Raw genomic sequence first — 19660 nt, 5'->3', positions numbered from 1 at the left:
CTTGCTCACAAACATCGCTAGCACTTCAGCAAGTATGTCTTTGGGTTTAAGCCTTTTCTCCAAATCTTCAGACACTACCCTGACTTCTGCCACAGTTTAAGCTCAGCTGCTCGTACATCTGATTTCGTGGGCCTTAGGAGTTGGAGTTTGGCAGACTCCATCTCCCTCTCCCCTCTAATACAAGAAACCAATATCACTTTGACCGCTGGTGGAAAAAGGCATCAGGCACCTTGCTTGGGGTAATGGATAGCTTCTGCTCACTGATATAAACAACTGGGGAGCTGTGATCCTGCCAGGTCCAGTTCTAGTCTGGACAAGGGATCTGTGTGTATTTGCTGCATGCCATCGTTGAGTTACTTTGCTCTTGGGGGGACTCTCCACTGGTGGAAAAATTTTATTAGCCCAGGAAGAAATAAGCTCAGACCCCATTCCCTTTTCTGTGACATCACACTTGAAGTCATAAAACCTGTGTGCGAGTATGTGTGTGTGAGTGTGTGCGTGTGCGTGTATGTGTGTGTGTGTTGAATGTGTGATTGTGAAATTTTTTTCCCATTCAGTCTGCCTGCTGTCACATCATTACAGATTTCTGAAATCAAATTTGTTCAGTTTACGTAAGATTGGTTGATAAACACCAAGCCACAGGTGTGTGTGGTGTGTGTGTGTGTGTGTGTGTGTGTGTGTGTGTGTGTGTGTGGGGGGGGGGGGGGGGTTGCATTCTATTTGCATTTACGCCAACTGAATCGTTATAACATTTAGGGTATTTTAAAAGGCAGTCAGTGTCCACTTTATTAGGTGCACCTGTAAAATATAATGAAATCCACTATGTCAGTTTTTGTTGACACTCGTAGAGGTGTTAATTTAATTCAATCTTTAAGCATTGAGCTGATAGTGATGGGGTTTTACTGGACTGCATTATATTCAGAGGTGTTTCTAATATTCTGGACAAAAAATGTAAGTACACTTCCTGTAACTATGGTCTTAACTAAACACTTGAGTTGATTTGGGATTTGACATGACATAACCTGATTGCCCATTAGTTATGATTCTTGAAATTTACAAAAAAAAAAACATACTTCGAATTTCCCTAATTGTACTCTGTGTGTATGTTTGTGTGTGTGTGTGTGTGTGTGTGTGTGTGTGTGTGTGTGTGTGTGTGTGTGTGTGTGTGTGTGTGTGTGTGTGTGTGTGTGTGTGTGTGTGTCTCGCAATCTCCGTGGTGATAGAAACCAAGAACATTATGCCGGATTGACCCTTGCAAGGTCTTGGGCACCATCAATTATGTCAGCCAGTAAAATGGGCTTTGCTACACACAGCAGATTATATGGAGTGTAAAACATTAGAAAAATGTGTCTGCGACATCAGAGTAACATGTTTGAAGTAACAATGGGTTGTTGTGGGGGGTAGAGACACTCCCAAAAAGGGAAGACCCCTGACAAGTGATTTTGTTTGAAGGCATTGTAACACATTCAAGTGGGCAGGAACGCTTTCTATGGCCCCAACGGCACTCCATCTTCTGGGCAGAATACAGGCGGGATGGAAGGACATATGCTTTCCACAGGGTCAAATGAAGCAGAACTCAGAGGCAGAGGCTTTTGTGATGTTCCCTTTTGGTGGCAAGAAGAAAAGGCAAATCTGTTGTTGGGTTGTAGTCCAATGGGCCCACAAATATCGCATAAAAATTCACAGGCCTGTTTCTTGCAAGGCTTTTGTCTCTGCCTCATGATAAGGAGTGCATATCCAGTTGAGCTTAATGGCTAAACCACATAGTTCTTAGTCTGAATGAGCTCTCCAGCAGGCTGGGACGGAAGACAGACACACACACGTACAAACTTCTCACTGGCCTGGCAAGAATGCATCATCAATCCATCACAAGAAAGCTTTGAGAGGCGCTTTGACTAATTCCGGACAATGAAGACAGAGCTGGACAGAGATGTTTGCGACGAGCGTGACACTCAAGCACCTTCTGCTCTGTTAAAACCCTCTTACTCTCTTTAAATATATGAAAGCTGAGTCTAGATTTGAGCTAGATAGCAGATTGTGATCAGCACCTTACTCTCCTGCCAATAAAAAGCTTTTTGCTGACTGGGGCCAAAGCCAGCCTTTCTAAGCCCTGGAGTTACAGTGTAACACACACTGCAGCATACTTCAAGTCTTCAAAAATGCTAAACCAATAAAAAGGGTTTCCATCCATCTAGACACGCTCGCATACAGGTTGTTTTTTTTAAGGGGGAATTGTCTGCAGGGGCTGAAATGTGCTGCTAACAAAGTTTTGATTGACTACAAGGAGTCTGAAGTGTAGTGATTCCTCCATTTTTTTTGATCTGGCTGAAAACCATGGAGCAAACCTTAATAGGCCCTCATATGTCTAGTCTGACATCAATTGTGTATGACCTAAAGAGGTACAGTGAAAAATAATGACTATGTCTGAAGTAGAACAGATTATGATCCCCAGGTTCCCAACCATAAAAAGATTTTTCTTTAATGAAGGCCATAAGGTCTTTGTAGTATCAGTCACAGACAAACCTCGGTTTTATGGATATAGATGAGCTAATATTGTTAACATTTAATTTGTTTGTTTGTGATAGTTTCAATTTTAATCACGGCAGTTTGATTATTTGCTTAATTTAAAACTTAAAAAGGTTTACGGTAATCAGGATAAAAAGGACATTGGACTGTTTTCTGTGGTCATTTGACGACTACAAAAGAAAATGTCCATTGTTGTTGTCATTTTGGTGACAACACAACAGTGGGACCGTAAAGTGTGTCACAGTTCACCGGCTCATTTTCTGTAACCAATGCAGCATGAAAGACCGGCAAAACCAGCCAGCCAGCCAGCCAGTCAACGAGCAGATGGCTGCTTGGTAAGCTAGCTTTCTATATCACCATGCTCCCTTGTCACACCAGTCACAGAAAAAACAAAAGTGTCACTCATTTGGCGAGCAATGTGCTTTCCTAAGCCTTGTAAGGTTACTACTCCACTGGATGTCCACCTTGCCGACCCACCATGCTGCAAGTCGGTTTATATGGAAGTTAGCCTGTTGCAATGGCAATGGCATACATAAAAAACGGTCTGCTCTGACACTGATTAGAATGGGAATGTCCTTTCTACTCATTTTAATTTTATGGTTACATCATTCAACCTTGAGTCCTAGTATTCATAATTACAATTACTATACTATTATAGCCGTGTTTCCACAACATGTTACAGCTCTGCTCAACTCAGGTACTATCCACAACTTTTACTATTGGAAACCCAAAAGAGAGCAAGTCGAGTTGCATCAAACAAAGCTGTACCATGCTGTAGAAACAGGCCATAAGTGACAAAATAACAGAAGTTTGTTTAATCTGCTGCTTCCATATAACTCAGCGGTGATTAAACTGGCAGCCTTGTTGCCTTAAACAATTATCTCCACACTATTTGGCTATACAGTAATAGACAATGGCAAACACCATGAAGCAGTTCCATATAACTAGATTATGATCTCATAATCCATAAGATGCTGTCTACTTCAAACTGGCAAAGACGTCACAGACACTCCAGTAGTTTTTAAATGTAATACTGTTTGTTTCGACACAAACCATATATGCTCAAAAAAAGCCTTTCAATGTGGAATACATTGATCCTATTAATTAAAGGGGACTAAAAGTGAATACAGACTTTGGACTAAGTTACATCATGTACCTAATTATTGCAATGAATCGAACATCTATATTAAATTGTGTTTTGACATCAAAAGCTGTCAAGTTCAAACTTATTTTTGTGGCATTTAAGTGTGCTAATCGTTTGTATTCTGGGTTTAATCTTTTGACAAAATAATAATTATAATCCTGTTCAGCAGCCAACTCTTGCTGTAAGTGTTGTGTGTTGAGACTCTTGATCAGTATTTGAACAAGGCCCCTGAGGACTTTTCAAGCAATCTGTACTTTTAAATGCATTACCATACTGAAAAATCAAAGTACCTATTTCAATTGACAGTACTGACAGGAACAAAAAGCACTGGCCGCAGAGAATGAAGGACAATATGTTTAATATATTTAATACGTATACATACAATATGACGTAAATGGGGAAAGTCATGCACAAACGCTGATGTTTAAACTTTTTAACATATGATGACGATATGGTATTGCTACTAGCTATCTCTGTTATCTCTACTACTCATTTATAGAAAACCTATTATGTTACAGTTATTCAAACCCACCTGTTTTTCCACACATTTACACAGTATACTTTCTCTGTTACTATTCTGTTATATGTGTGTGCATGTGTATGTGTATGCGTGCGTGTGTGTGTGTGTGTGTGTGTGTGTGTGTGTGTGTGTGTGTGTGTGTGTGTGTGTGTGTGTGGTTGTGTGATTGTGCCCCACCAAGGGAGGCTGATGAGAGCAGCTAAAGGGTGTTTATGAGACAGTTAGCCAGGAGAGGATGCCGCCCTGCAGCTCTCACCCAAATAAAAGAGCCATTTGTTACATCCAACATGACCCTCTCATTACACACAAATAGGAATTAATGAGCGCTATATTGGGCGCTCCCAGTGGAGCGAAGCAGGGCCCACTAAAGGACTAGCGTTAATTACATTGTCCTACATCTCACCCATTTAACACCACCCATCAGATCGCTCTATCTGCAGGGGAAGGGTGGGAAGGTGGAAGAGATTCACTACCTGGAAGGATGGCCGCTCTCAGCTTAACTAATGTGCTACAGCCTGAAAAGGTAGCTGGTTATTTGTGAAAAATAAAGTTAAGGCTCCTGTCACCCTGTCTGGTACTACACTCTGACATTTCCTGTGGCCTACACATGGAAATATACTATATGAGTCATGAGTAAAATGCTAACTATTTCTATTTGCTATGTGTGCATATTCCAATTGTATTGCTCTAAATATCAATTCTATAGAGCATTGCAGGGATTCCTTTTTTTCTGTGGCTGCCTTGGTCTTACTTTTGTCATTTCCGTCTGATTTGCCCTATTTGAACAGATACAAGGATGCAGTAACATTGGAAGGCATGACAATACAGTATACAAGGCAGCTATGTTTTCGAGTGGTCAGACAGAAAATCATAACCATAACATTGAGTAGTAAACGTCAATTAAATATTGCACCACTTTTCTTTGAATTACCATAATTACCGTAGTTGTGCATGCACACAGTTGAACAATACAATGAAGTATAACAGACACTCAGAGTGTGTACCCCTCTGGTTTTTAAAATAATTAAAACACCTTAGATACTTGGGGATTTGTCTGATGTTTCTTCTCCAATGGTGCTCCATAGGAAAGGTTTAACTACCAGTGCTGGGAACTCAGCAGTGATATTGGCAAGTAAAAACATAAGTGATAGGATTGATGAACAATACTACTAAACCAGACTCACTGTTGTAAAAAATGGGATTTTCCTTTTAGGCTTCTCAGGTTTTGATCTCTGTTGGGTTATCCTCTTCATACTGTAAATGCCATGTTTTGAAAGGTGCACAGACAAAAAAAAAAGGCATGAAACTTCTCAGAATGCTCCCAGGACTTGAACTTCCTCCTGACTGTGCTCACATCCCCTTGTCTACAGCGTCGGCTTTTCATGTCTTTCTGGTTTACTTTCTCTTGCACACTCTGATACCAACTTAAATCTTTACCGTTATCTATCTATCTTCCCTTTACCTCTGAAATGCCACACCCTCCATTATTTTTTTCCCTGTTCCACCTCCATAAATCTCCTCCACCTCCCGCTGCAAGATGATACAATTATCATCAACAATCTTCTCCCACATTTCCTACTTTTCTTTGCATTTCTTCAAGCGAATCAGACAATTTTACACTGTCTTCCCATCAGGTTCACTCCATTCTCTTCACTCATTGTTTTCACAGAAGGCTTTATGTACTTAAACACCCAAACACGTTAGCTGCTCCAGTGATTTTGAAGAATTATTGAGGTACAGAGGTATTAAGTGATTGGTATTTTTTTGTGCTGATGTAACACTTGAACAAAATGTTGATTAAACATCAAATTCTCACCACATTGGAGACCTTATGCCTAAGACTTCCTCAGAGATGAAAAGTATCATTTGTTTAAACAGCAGTATCTGACTTTAAGGCTTTGGGCCTTTTTTGTTTGTATCTTTGGCTTATTTTGTGTACAGCATATATTTGTTTCTTTTTCATATAGTTCTGACCTAACCTGTGTACAACAATGGCAGAAATGTAGTTGCATATATTCTCTCTGTTGGAACCTTGAAGGTCAAAAAGTGAGATTTACATGTCTTATTTTATTATAAAACAGCTCCAGGGGCAATAAAAATACTTTGAAAATATTAAAATGCTCAATCCACAAAATGCATGCAGCCTGTATTGACAAACTGTGTTTTTAAACGAGCCGTCAGGACTTCTGTACAGTTGTGATGTCACAACTCTACTATACATATATATACAGTATATATATACTGTCGTTGCAGTCATTCCTCTGTAATGGCAGTGCGGGAAATGAGAATGCGCACATGTGGAAGACCCAAAAATGCAGACCAATCAGAGCAGACAGGCCTTTTTCAGCATGAGGGCTGGAAGAGACAGGAGCTAAAACTGAGCATTTCAGACAGAGGGTGAATACGGGTACAGTATATTCAGACAGACAGTATGAGAAAAATATCATGTTGAATGATATAAACATTTTCAACTAGAAACACAAAATACAAGTATGAACCTGAAAATGGCCTTTAAGAAAGCATGATCATTAGATTTGTGGTGGTATTTTTTTTGTTCACATTGAGGATCTACTGTACAGTTGGGGTGGCCTGTTTTCATTTTCATTAACCTTTTTTAATTTATTGTTTTCCTGTGTATGGGGGAAATGAAGTACTGAAGTAAACTGTGGCTGTGATTAGGGGCTATACAAATAAATGGAGAGTTCAGAGTATGAGGGCTCTATTTTTGCTCTTTCTGGCTTATGAAGCACAGCACCACATCTGAATATTGCTATTTTTTTAACGTGGGAAGTACTGGACAAGTGATAGACAAGCTCTCGCCATGTTCAATAAGATAAATATTCCACTAAAACTGCATAAACTGAAAAACATTTTTAAGTTGCTTTTAGTGACAAATGGGGGGTGACTGTGGCTCAGTGACAGAGTGGGTCGTCCTCCATTCGAGAGATTGGCGCTTAGATCCCCACCCTCCCCCGGTCCACATGTCGAAGTGTCCTTGGGCAAGACACTGAACCCCGAATTGCTCCCCCTGCTGCGCATGGGTGTGTAAATATGGTGTGAATGGTTACATTAGATTAGATGGTATATAGATGTCCACTGCCATCATTGTGAATGTCTGTGTGAATGGGTGAATGTGACAAACACTGTGAAAGTGCCTTGAGTAGTCAGAAGACTAGAAAGGCGCTGTATAAGTACAAGTCCATTTACCATTTACAAATCAATGTGTTTGTGTGTGTGTGGTAATTTCTTTCCCTTTGCCAGTTTGACACGATTGCCTGCGAGAGTAAACAATTACACCTGGATCAAAGTACTGGAATAATTATATATCAAGCGCTGGTGAGTGCTAATGTCTCTAGTCAGCTATAAGAGAGGCGGGCTTTGCTATGAGATGCTCTAAAATCTCTCTTTAATCTTTTTATACTTTCTCCCCCATCAAGGCACTTTTCAACATATAAACGTGCACACAAACACACACACACACACACACACACACACACACACACACACACACACACACACACACACACACACACACACACACACACACACACACACACACACACACACACACACACACACACACACACACACACACACACACACACGCACACACACACACGCACACACACACACACACACACACACACACACACACACACACACTCTTTCCCTGCATCTCTCTGTTGGTATGACACAGGAAAAAGCTTGGCCCTGCAGCCAACCCCGCCGTCCGCACTGAATGCGATTAAGCTGAGCAGTGATTAATCTGGGCTGCCCCATAATTCCTCTTTACCACTTTAATGGATGTTATCTCCCCCTCCTCTGAAGGCTTATCTTGCTGATCGGGGCCAAGGATGAGGAGAGGGAGAGGAAGAGGAGGGGGTGGCTATGGGTAGAGGGGATAGAGAAATCTAACAAAATCCATAGAGAGGTAAATGAATAAGTAAGTAAATAAGAAAGTAAATAAATAAATACAGGGATTGAGGAAGCTACTAAGCCGATAAGGCTCTGTAAAGTGCTCATTTGTTTTCTAAGAAGACGAGACAAGCCGCCTTCAAAGCCTGCTGATACAGTAAAAACACTGTCAACGCCACAATTCACAGACAAACAAAATAAATTATCATAAATGCTGTCAATAAAATTCACCACCCCCTCATTGTAAAGATGAGGTGTACTCCATACTGTAGCTGACAGCATATTTGCTAACCTTCCGTATTTTTCCTCACATTTTTCATTGCCCTCTCCCGGTTTCCTCCCAGGGTCACAGTTCTTCAGAATTTTCACACCTTTTTTTTCTATTTCATTATGACAACCTGTTTCTGGCACTGTACAGCATGTATAAGCCCTATGACTCTAAAAGTCTACTGGTTCCACCCGGACAACAATACAGCAATAATGAGAGAGAGACAGAATGAGAAATGAAGAGTACCAAGAGAAAGAAATATTCAAGCAGGAATAGAAATAGAAAATAGAAATACTCTGTATTCTTTCACAAGAATTAAAAGTAAAGTTATAGTAGTAGTTAACATAAAAATGCAATTGTAGTGAATTTTCATTCTTTAAAAGTAAATGGTAATGGTAAATGGACTTGTACCTGTACTTGTAAAAGTCACCATAATGCGGGACACAAAGGCTCAAACTTTTCTGGGGGAGGACCACCAGACACCCCCACTTTGGTTTCCAAATCCTCCATATTTTTGAGGTCTCAAAGTTGGCAAGTATAGCTGACCGTCATGGGTACAAACCCAAAAAAAATGTGTGGGTTTTCTTTCATAAATGGCAGCGACATAAAACAATACCACGGCCTTAGTTGCAGTTTCCACGCTGTGACGTGAAGTCAAAGATAGCTTAGCTTTTAGGACAATCAGCTACATCCTGTTATTGGGAAGTTATTACTTACATATATTAATGTTTTCGATCATTTTAAATGAGAACGTACTTCACAAGGTGTTGACCTAAAGAGGAGAGAATGAGCTGGTGTCAGGTTTTGTTCACTACCGGACAGTAATATATTGTAAAATGACTATCTGTCTCTGTGTGCACATTGGAAAAGGCTTTTTTTATTCTGGAATTTAACATAAAAAATAACTGAATAGTAGTATAATGGTAACACAATGTAGCTTTAAAATTAAAACATTAAAGGATATTTGAAAAAAAAAAATTCAACTGCAACAAAACTTTTCATTTCAAACTTTTTTTTAACTTCCCCTAAATGGACACCGCTGTGTTTTACATGCAAGTGAGAGTGTTTCTTGGGGTGTCTGTCCCAGTGTTTTTGTCCTTCCATGTCTGTGTCCATGTATATAAATACATATGTGAGACTCCAGCTGGGAAGTGACAGGGTTAAATCTGTTTGTAGCTCTTTTTTCCCCCTGGCTTCGGCTTACAGCGATGTTGCAGTGAGATTCTGTCATAGACAAACCTCTGTGGGATTCCATTCACTACTAGTGTACATCTTTAGGTACAAAGCTGCGGGCTGCATTGGCTCCAGGTAACATAAACGCTCCCTTCAAGCCACCGCGTATCTGCCCATGAAAATTCTCTAAAGGGGTTTAAGCATTTACGCAGAACACTATCAGGCACTGCCGAAAATTCAGCTTACCCTGTTGAATAGGGACTTCAAAGAGAATTGCAAATACCTTTGCACCGCTACATTTTCTCCCTTCTCTCCTCCTCACACGCTCGCGCTCTCTCTCTGTCTCTTCCTGCTTCTTTTCATTTTATATTTCCAAACACAAGCTGCTGCGTGATGTAAAGTGTATTATCAGCCATATATTTCCTCTTTAAATGAATAATAACAATAATCTTTGAGTAATTTCTTTTTTATACAGCTCCGTCTAAATAGGGCAAAGCAAGCAAGCTAATATAGAGCCGTGGGTAAACAAGGCCGTGCAATAATGAACGTGTGGATTAGGCCTTTAGTCTATGTTGTGCGATAAGGAAAAACAGCTGCTACTATCCAGGTAACAGCACGTATTGACTGTCAATGAAGGATAAACTACTGTGCAGCTCCGCATTTACTTTTTTCATTCACACTGTGGACATACTGCACACACACACACACACACACACATAAAGACACCTATACACAAACACATACGAACAAACCAACGTACATGCACATAGATACATACTGTATATAAGCTTTAGAAACTCAAACAGTTGGAATATAATACACTTATAAGCCTATTTGCAAAGTATAGAGCTTAAAATGCAAAACAAAATTATGCATAAACACAGTGTGATTTAATGTAAGAGATAATAAATGGCTTCATAATGAGCAATATAAATGGTCTTTAAACACTTTACTGCTTAGTTCACACTTATAATTAATCTGGGTTCCATGTGTGCATATAAAGTGGGTATAAAACTCCCGACTGTGCAAGTAAAGCGACGAGCGAGAGAGAAAAATGACTGCTGGTAAACATCTGCAACACGATTCAGCTGTGGCCTCTGGCTTTTGAAATACACTGCCTTTTTCCCTCAGCAGGACCAGAGCGGCAAGCTCTCCAAATAATGCATTACAAAAAATCGCTCCCTGAAATTATTTACGGTGAAACGCACAACAGAAACCATAACATTTATAATGTTTTACAAAGCCATCAAATAAGTGGAGAGGGGATTAATTGCCCCGGCCCGACCTTAAAATAATTATTTTGAGCGGTGCAACTCTAAACTCCAATGAAATTGATACACTTTGATAATTAGATTCTTGGCACTGACCCGCTGAAGTCAATAAAGGTTATTAAGGCCAATTGCTGTCTAAACGCATTACGGGCAGAGTAAACTGTCCATCGGAGGCCCCTGCTACTCCAGCGCCAATATGATAATCCATTCTCTGTCCTGGGGGTTTCTTCCCCAGCGCCTGTGTCTCCACTCTGCCATACAAAACCAGATTGGATTCGCTTAACCTTTCCAGGACTTTGATCAAATGAGCTCACACAGCAATAACATTTACATTGACCCCCCGTCCCTCCTCCCCAACACACACACACAACCTTGCTTTCTTTTTTTTTTTTTTACCTCCTCCCCCTGTCCGTGTCTGTCTACAGTCTCTCCCTAAAGCTCATTACCCTCCCTCCTCAGCACCGACCCTCCACACGCTATAGGTCAATAACCTAATCAGCTATCGATGGCGACCGGGCCCGGCTGTATATGATTGCAATGCAACCCTCCTCCGCAGCCCAGATTGTTTCCGAAGACAGTCATAAAAGTGAGGCGAGAAGATGATATGGTCACTGAGCGCATCCCTGCACATTCATTCGCACACACGAAAAAGTCAGTCTCTGTTACAAATCAGAGGAGGTAAATTTGGTCAAACAATGAGGACAAAAAGAGAGTGTACAGCATACATGTACAGTATATGACCAAGCCTTCTGAAAACAGGGAGTGACAGGCTGGGTGAATGGAGTAGAGAAAGACATGGCCCCGATACCACTTCCTGTTTTGTACATCTTGAAGTATACAAATGTATTCAACTGAGTGGATCCCATTTATTATGAAAGTAGATTAATTTCCTTGATATATGTTGAAAAGATTTCCATCTACAAGGCTCGTTCTCCTGTCAAATGAGGGAGAAAGTGCGAGAAAGAGACAGAGATATGGCGAGATAGCGGGAGCGAGAGAGGGGAGAGAACAAGAGAAAGAAAGAACATAAAGAGAGAGGAAGAGAGAGGGAGAGAGAGGGAGAGAGAGGGAGAGAGACGGAGTGCATTGAAATCTCTTTGCTTCCATGGTGGCTTTTGAAGTTGTGAGATGAGCAGCCACAGAAGTCAGGAAAGTGACAAATTAGGGAAAAAGCTGTACTGTGCAAGCAGAGCTGCTAAATCAATTAAAGTCATGCCAAGTGCATACATTAACATCAATGGCACACACATACACACACTCACACAAACACACACACACATGCACAGGACAGGGAAAAAAGGAGAGATGCGCTCATGGGCTCCTTGCTGTCGCTTCTCCCCCACAGTGAAAAGAGGAAAGATAAAAAAATACCACACCGCTATTTAAAATATTCTGCATAAAGGTAAGACAGAGTCTTGGCTCTATGCAGCCATAAAGCCAAAACAGCCTCTTTCTCTTTTCAGTCAGACAGAAGCTATTCATTGTTGCTAGTTTAACGAAATGTGACTATTGTATGATAACCATGATAGCAGAGTCCTGAGGGAACGAAAAGCTGTGAGCGAGGCAGGTCTAAATGGACTCCAGCACCCTGGATCACAGGGGAATGTAAAACCTTTAAGTTAATGTCCTTTTCCTCCCAAAACAACCTTTACCTTTAACCCCCACATACACACACACACACACACACACACACACACACACACACACACACACACACACACACACACACACACACACACACACACACACACACACACACACACACACACACACACACACAAACACAAACACACACACACACACACACACACACACACACACACACACACACACACAGATATATACTTTTTATATACACTCACATACCTACACTTGGAAGTTTATTCCGCGGCGTGTCTCTTTGTTTCTATCAAGAAACCGCATGAATTCATGAGGTACCAAAAAGAAGCGAGCAAGCAAGTGGACTTGTTTTGTGTCGGTTCTTTATTTATTTATTTATGTATTTTATCAGAATGTCATTCAGATGGAAGGGTGAGCATTTGCATGACAACAGGCTGAGGAGCAGAGAGGGAGCCCCAGGGAGAGACAGTATCCATAAACAGGAGCTAGTCCCCCCATATTGCAATATTCTTCATACAGACTAACAAACGCATACATAGCCCAGCGCATCCCACAACACTGTGTGCTAAATATGACAATAAAGAGAGGAAGTCTGGCTGTTTGTATTGCTATTTTAGCAGGATAGAACAAAAGCTGTTTTATTGCTACAGCGCAGAGTATAAAGCAACACAGTGTCAATTTATAAGCCCTATTTAAAGAGACGTATATTGGCTATTTTAAAACAGCCATGGTGAAATCAGATTTGACAAAAATAATGCTGTATTCAAATATATTCTGCAGGCAAGAACAGAAAAATCTAAATAAATAAATGGCAAACAGCATCTGCACACAGTAGGTCACTCGCATTTCACTAAATTACAGTATACTGTCAATTGCCAGCTTCAAAATGTGAAATATATGTAATAAAGGAATGTAGGGGGGGACTCACATAATTTAAATAACTCAAAGTAATTTAGAGAAATGCATTTTAATCTAACTGCAGAAAAGCCACAGCTATCAAAAGGAAAATCTATAAGTCACATCTATAAAAGTGCTTTTCATCAGCATATTAGAGGTCGATGCATGTATGTAAATATTGCTTGCGAGAGCAATAATGTTGTCTTTCATCACAATAGTGAGTGATGCATTTACCAGTGTATTATTTTTGCGAAGGTTCAATATGGATCCCTGCAGAAGATATACTTGCTTTGGTGTGATTTGACACTATGTGATTAATTGACATTTAGGGAAACTGTAAAATGAATCTTGTTATAACCACACAGAGTAATTTTAGATGTAAAAAATATTAAAATACTACACGTTATTTATACTATACATTTTATTTTCAAATTAATATTAATATAAACTATTTTATTCTCTTCTTTTTAAAAACTGAAATGTGTCTCACATTTTATTTGCTGTATTGTTTAAAGTTTCCACTGCATGACAAAAATCCACATGAGTGACACACACACAAACGCACACAGTGGATATGGTTTGCTTGCCCGTTTGAGAGAGACGGAAACACAGCAACAGAGCGAGAGAGAAAGACCTCACATTTCACTGATGCCCTTTTCTAAATACAGGTCCAAATCGCACACTTCATCTGGGCCCGGAGGTGGAGCTCTGGATGAGTTTAGCCCCTGTCTACTAACCCCTCCACCCACCCACCCTCTGCCAAGCTGTTCGACTAAGTGCGAGAGAGGGAGAGAGAGAGACTAAAACTAGAGCCGAGCAGCATCGGCAGCAGCAGTACTGTTCTCCTCCAGCCCCAGTCTTTATCCCCGCCTGAGCATTAGATGTGATTACTGCTCAGCGCTCGACAGTGACAGAGACAGAGAGCTCCCAGAGACAGCAGGAGAGGGTGAGAGACATAAGGAGACACAGAGAGAGAGAAAGAGAGAGAGGGGGAGCAGAGAGGAAAAGAGGAGCACAGCTTTTTCGCTCCCTCCACTGCTGCTACAGTGATACAAGAGTGCCCCCTGCTGCTTCTGCTGTCTGGGTGTTAAACACACACATACATACACTACATGAACACACACACACTTTGAAATCTAGCTATGAGAGACGAACTGCCTAGAACCTGCGGGGAGGGAGGGAAAGCGAGACCAAGCATGTATCTGTGTGTGTTTGTGAGCTGCATTTCTACAGTTTGCGTGTGAGGGTGTGTGTGTGTGTGTGTGTGTGTGCGCATGCAGCACATATGCACTGTATAGAGCTGTGACTAAGGTGACTTAATTATGAGTCTGACATTACTAAGTGATTCCTTTACAGAGGTGTCCAACTAATAGCTGCATGCCCACGTTCCTCTCTATAAAACTTCTGTGAGGATACAATTAAACACATGACAGATCCTTAATAATGCAGCGTATTGAGAAGTTAGACAATCCATCATGTCATTTTTAACACCCTCCCCTGTGAGAAGCATTGTTGAACATCAGATCACTTATATAGTTTGTATAAGAAGCACAAGAGGAGGCATGTTGAGCATTTAGAGAGGTGGAAACCCTTATTATGAAATAATAGTGCCCACTCTAGTCATGGAGCTGTTCATATTTTGGGGAAATGGTGCAAATGTTTATCTGTATGTATATATTCATTCTATATTTCCTTTATATTTGTTATGATTATTATTAGTATAATAATTATTATTATCGAGGTAATATTTTGGATCGTAGATAATTTTATTTACAATATATTACATCTTGCCCTACAATATATTATTAAAATGAGGGTCAATAATTGTGGCTTATTTGGCACTGCATTCTCATATCAAACCGGTTTTGTTTATAACAAAAAACTATTTATGCTTATGAATTTGTTTTTCATGTTTTTTCCTAAAACAGGAACAGCATCACTGTTAAGCCTTGAACTGAGGATAGTGTGTCCGTAAACCTGAACTGAAAAACAAAAAGTTCCCCGCTAATGAAGCAGCCAGTACATTAAAATGGAATTTAATTGAACCACTGATGGGGTTAGTAAAATAATGTGAGTGACATTGAGTTCAGTAAACTACACACGCGGAGAGAAGAGACAGTGAGAATGCTCTGTGACCAGCAGTGTGTCTGAGCGACCTTACCATCGTCTCCATCAGCTTCCAGTCCTTCTCCAGCTGCTCCATCGGTCTAGTCCACCAGCTGCAGAAGCGGGCGAAGCGGTGGCCCTGAAACCAATACTGCCGTAGCCACTCGAACTCCACCTGCAGATACACACACACACACACACACACACACACACACACACACACACACACACACACACACACACAGGCAAACAGGATAAAAAAGCTGGTTCAGACGGACAACCAATTCTCCCATCGGTTAATCTGATATAGGAAAATATAGAATCATTTTTAAAGTGGAAGAAATTAACCTCAGTTACCGCACCTCAGTAAAACATTACAAAGACGTCAAAACAGAATGTTTTTTTATTTAATGCAGAGGAAAAATATTTGTACATATAACTATAAAATTATTAAAACTATTGTTTAAAACAAATGTACACGTTAAACTTTATGATGTCATACATACAGTGGAATAATTGAGAATTGCTTGTTAGCCTCATTTGACAATTTTATTCCAAAATGGTTTGTCAACTTTGACCATATATAATTTTGTTTTTTATTTCAGTGTTCCCCATCATACAATATTGGCCCCTTTTTACAGTGAATTTCTATTTGTAATCAAAATTATGATGAATTTTATACATTTTGCTTTCAGAAATATTTTGAAACGTCACATTTTCTCATTGAAAACTTTAATTTGTACATAACTTTTGGCATGGGGTGTAATTAAATTTTGGCTTGCATATGTTTTATGTCAAAAGAAAAAAAGAAAAAAATATATATATAAAAGAAAAAAAAATATTGAATCATTGTTTTGAGGTTTCTGAAATGAACAGTACAGTAAAGACTCAAATAATACAAACATTGGTCACCTATACGAGTACAATCACACCCTTACCAAACACAATTACCCGGACAAACATACATCAAACAGTACATCCCATACAAATAAGAATATGTCTGTTCACACAGACACCTTCCAGTAAGCACACCTGCAAACTCCGCCCTCCCCCTCCCCTCCCCATTCTCCTCCCCCACTCCCTCGTTCCGTCTGGAGATGACAGTCTTGGCTGCCGAGCCGCTCCCCTCTCCTCCACTGGGAGTGTTTTTGTTTCCTGCTCTTTTGAAGTGCTGATTTAATCCTTGCAAGGATGCTTCATGTAGCCAGGTGTAGCCTATCTGTTTCTAAGTGTGTGTTTCCGTGTGCACATTTGTGTGTTTGTACCTGTACGTGCGGCAATGTGTTTGCCCTCTTGCATGTATCTGCCTACATAGGTGTGTGAGTGGCTTTGTTAACGTCTGTGCATACAATTTCCAATGTGAGTGTCAAAGATTGCCCCAATTGTCGCCAACGTAAACGCAAGACGCTGCGAGTTGCCCTCCCCCAAAACGTTGTACAAAGCATCATCCACCCAAAACAATGCATGCTCTATTTCATTTTGACGCCGACAACTGTACAACACAAAAATTTGTTGCATGCAAAGGAGTCACATATCAAATAGGACAAAGAGAGCTATTGTTCCTTTTCTGAAAACTATTTTGTTTATTGTTAATAATAGAGCATTAGCCAATGTATACAACAGACCCATTTTAGAGCTGCGGAACGCACAAATAGTCACAATAAGGTTGAAGCAGGTGAGCTCTACATTAGAAAATAGCACAGATGTTGGTGTAAACCAGTTAAAAACTCTCATCCAACCTTGTCTCTTACAAATTACACTCATATACCACTAATTTGCACTTGCTGATACGTTTTGGAGAACTGTGAAACATATCACCGCTTGGTTTTGAGGTCTTGGTTAAGTATTGAAAAGTCAATGCTGTCAATAATTTCAAACATGAGATGGGAGGTGTCTTTCGATAATGTCAAGTGCTTAGACTGGCATGCACACTCACATCCTAGAACATTTTGCTGCAGTGCAAAAAAGTGAAAAATCCATAACTGCAACAAAATATTACTAACAAACATAATACAGGTGGCATGAAGTTTTGCCCTAAATATTTAGGAGCTCATAAAATTTAATGACTGTAATCTGTCTTCTTATAAAACCGTCTTTCAAAAAGTTTGAACACCAATACTTTGCTGTGATTTTCCAGTGGCTCTGTATTATGAAGCAAGTCACCTACCGTCCCGCACCCAAATATATAACAAAAGGCAAGAATTGTTTACACAAACAACTTGAATGAGATCTGCCTTGAGTTGTAGCTGTGCACAGAATCATTCTGCCATTTGCTTCCAAAAGGCTCTGATCACAGCGGGGATGACATGCAAGGACTGGGGCATGTCAGGGAGAATACACAGCCCGTGGCACTGCTCAGCAGCCTCTCAGTCACTCCATACAACCCACCCTTCAAAGAAATGTCATCCTTTATGGTCTCCTCAACACTCTCCAAAGCCACTCCCCTTCGATCACTACAGCTCAAACACACAACAAAGCCACAGAGCGCCGATATCGGACGTCCCTTTCTCTCTGTCAGTCTCTCCACCCATCTCTCTGATTGTCTGCCTGTCCTTTAGTGAGAAGAAACCAACCTGTGTCTCCACTTTGAGCTGACATGGCTGCCTGTCCCCCACTGTGCTGGCCAGTGGCAGCCACAAAGCAGGCCATCTGAAGCTACTGAGGAGTGCTGGCTATGTGGCATTTAGAGTCTGGCCACCCAGCTGAGAGTTACCAAGAGGGAAAGTCGGACTAAATGCCACCTATCCAGGCAGACAGATCGAAATTGTGTGAAAAAGAGAGAGTGGTTGTTAGGGCTAGTTTTTCTCTGAGACGGCGTGGGGGAGCGAGAGGCGAGCTAGTGGCTCCCCTGCGGCAGTCGCTGTCATCTCTCCAGGTGATGGACACACAAACTACACATTAGCTCCACATTAGTCGACTGGCCGCCCACCGTGGCAAGGCTGGAGGTAAAGCCAAGTAGCCCCCTTTTTTCCCATTTAATGAGGCACGTTTTTTTTTCTACACCTTCATGGTATTCCCTGAGCGGGTCCAATCAATTTCCGGGCCGTGGCCCTGAGGTGGGAGCTGATGAGAGTGGGATCGATCCCACTCTGCCGTCCTCTGTTTACCTTTCCTGGCCACCTCACACATCAGCCAGGAAACTGGTCCCCCCAGCTCTCTGTGAGCAACCAGGCACGCAATTTACACTCATCACACAATTGCCAGAGTGGTCATACACAAGTCTTGGTTATACTGTACATGCACAGATTGCCGCGTATATTTCCATTTATTTTTATATCCATAAAATAGTAGCGTTCAATCTTTTTTTTTTACTCTCATAGATGTAGTTAAAAGTCGTCGTCCTGTCTTGGCTGCCACTGGAGAAGAGCTTCTTTATATCAGTGTGACGACAGTTAAAACTTCAATAAAACTTCGAGAACAACAGGAACCTTTGGCTAAGTCATGATTTCGTAGAGCTCAAGAAATGTGAAACATAAACTTTTACAACACTGTATCCCTTGTGATCTTGACAGACATTAAAAAACATATATTATCAAATATTAATCACCCTTAAAATGAACAGTAAAAATGTCTCACATTAATGATAATAAAACTGGTAAGGAGAGTACAACTGGAGAAACAAGAACAGACATACTGCACAGATCTGCTGGCAAAAAAGGGTGTTTTGAGAGGTTATTTATAAGAATACAATGATGTTGCCAGCATCAGGCCCTAAGGAAAGGTGTTTCAAAGCCATGCACAGACCTGAGAGCCTCGGGAGACATTTTGGCCTGGAAACAGGACATTGGAAGGTCACACACATCTGCTTCCTCACAGTTTACTTTCTGCCAGAACATGTGGGAAAACCTTGTCCCTCCCTTCAATATTTACTGTTGGGTGGGGGGGTGTTCCACTAGCATCATTAGAGGGGGTCCCCCAGGGCACTCTGTCACACACCCACCTGGGAAGTGACACAGTGGCTTTAAATGAGACAAGACGTTTGCATCTGGGATTAGCATTTCAAAGCCAAACATGCGCACAGGGGCCGTGTGGCGATGCTATGTTAGACTACCCCCCCAACCACCACCTTAGACAAGATGGATTAAAAAGAGACAGTGAGAGGGACCAGGCTTAACAAACAGGTGGGAACTTCAGTTTTCTTCGTTTCTGTCTCTGTCTACCATCAACCCCTTCTTCAACTCGACATCCCTCCCCATCCCTTAACACTCATACTCAGATGG

The 19660-nt window shown here is 41.0% G+C and overlaps 1 protein-coding gene across 1 annotated transcript in view; it reads right to left on the bottom strand.

The window, feature by feature from the left end:
• The window catches only part of fto (FTO alpha-ketoglutarate dependent dioxygenase), a 130044-nt gene that overhangs the window by 78001 nt on the left and 32383 nt on the right, over positions 1 to 19660 (bottom strand). The window contains exon 7 of the mRNA XM_083921028.1: positions 15496 to 15615. Coding sequence (XP_083777154.1) covers positions 15496 to 15615 — 120 coding nt within the window. The remainder of the gene's footprint in view (positions 1 to 15495; positions 15616 to 19660) is intronic.

The sequence above is a fragment of the Echiichthys vipera genome, assembly GCF_963691815.1.
Source record: "Echiichthys vipera genome assembly, chromosome: 1".
Taxonomy (NCBI): Eukaryota; Metazoa; Chordata; class Actinopteri; order Perciformes; family Trachinidae; genus Echiichthys; species Echiichthys vipera.
Note: the sequence above shows the minus strand (reverse complement) of the source record. Positions and strands in the feature narration are given on the sequence as shown.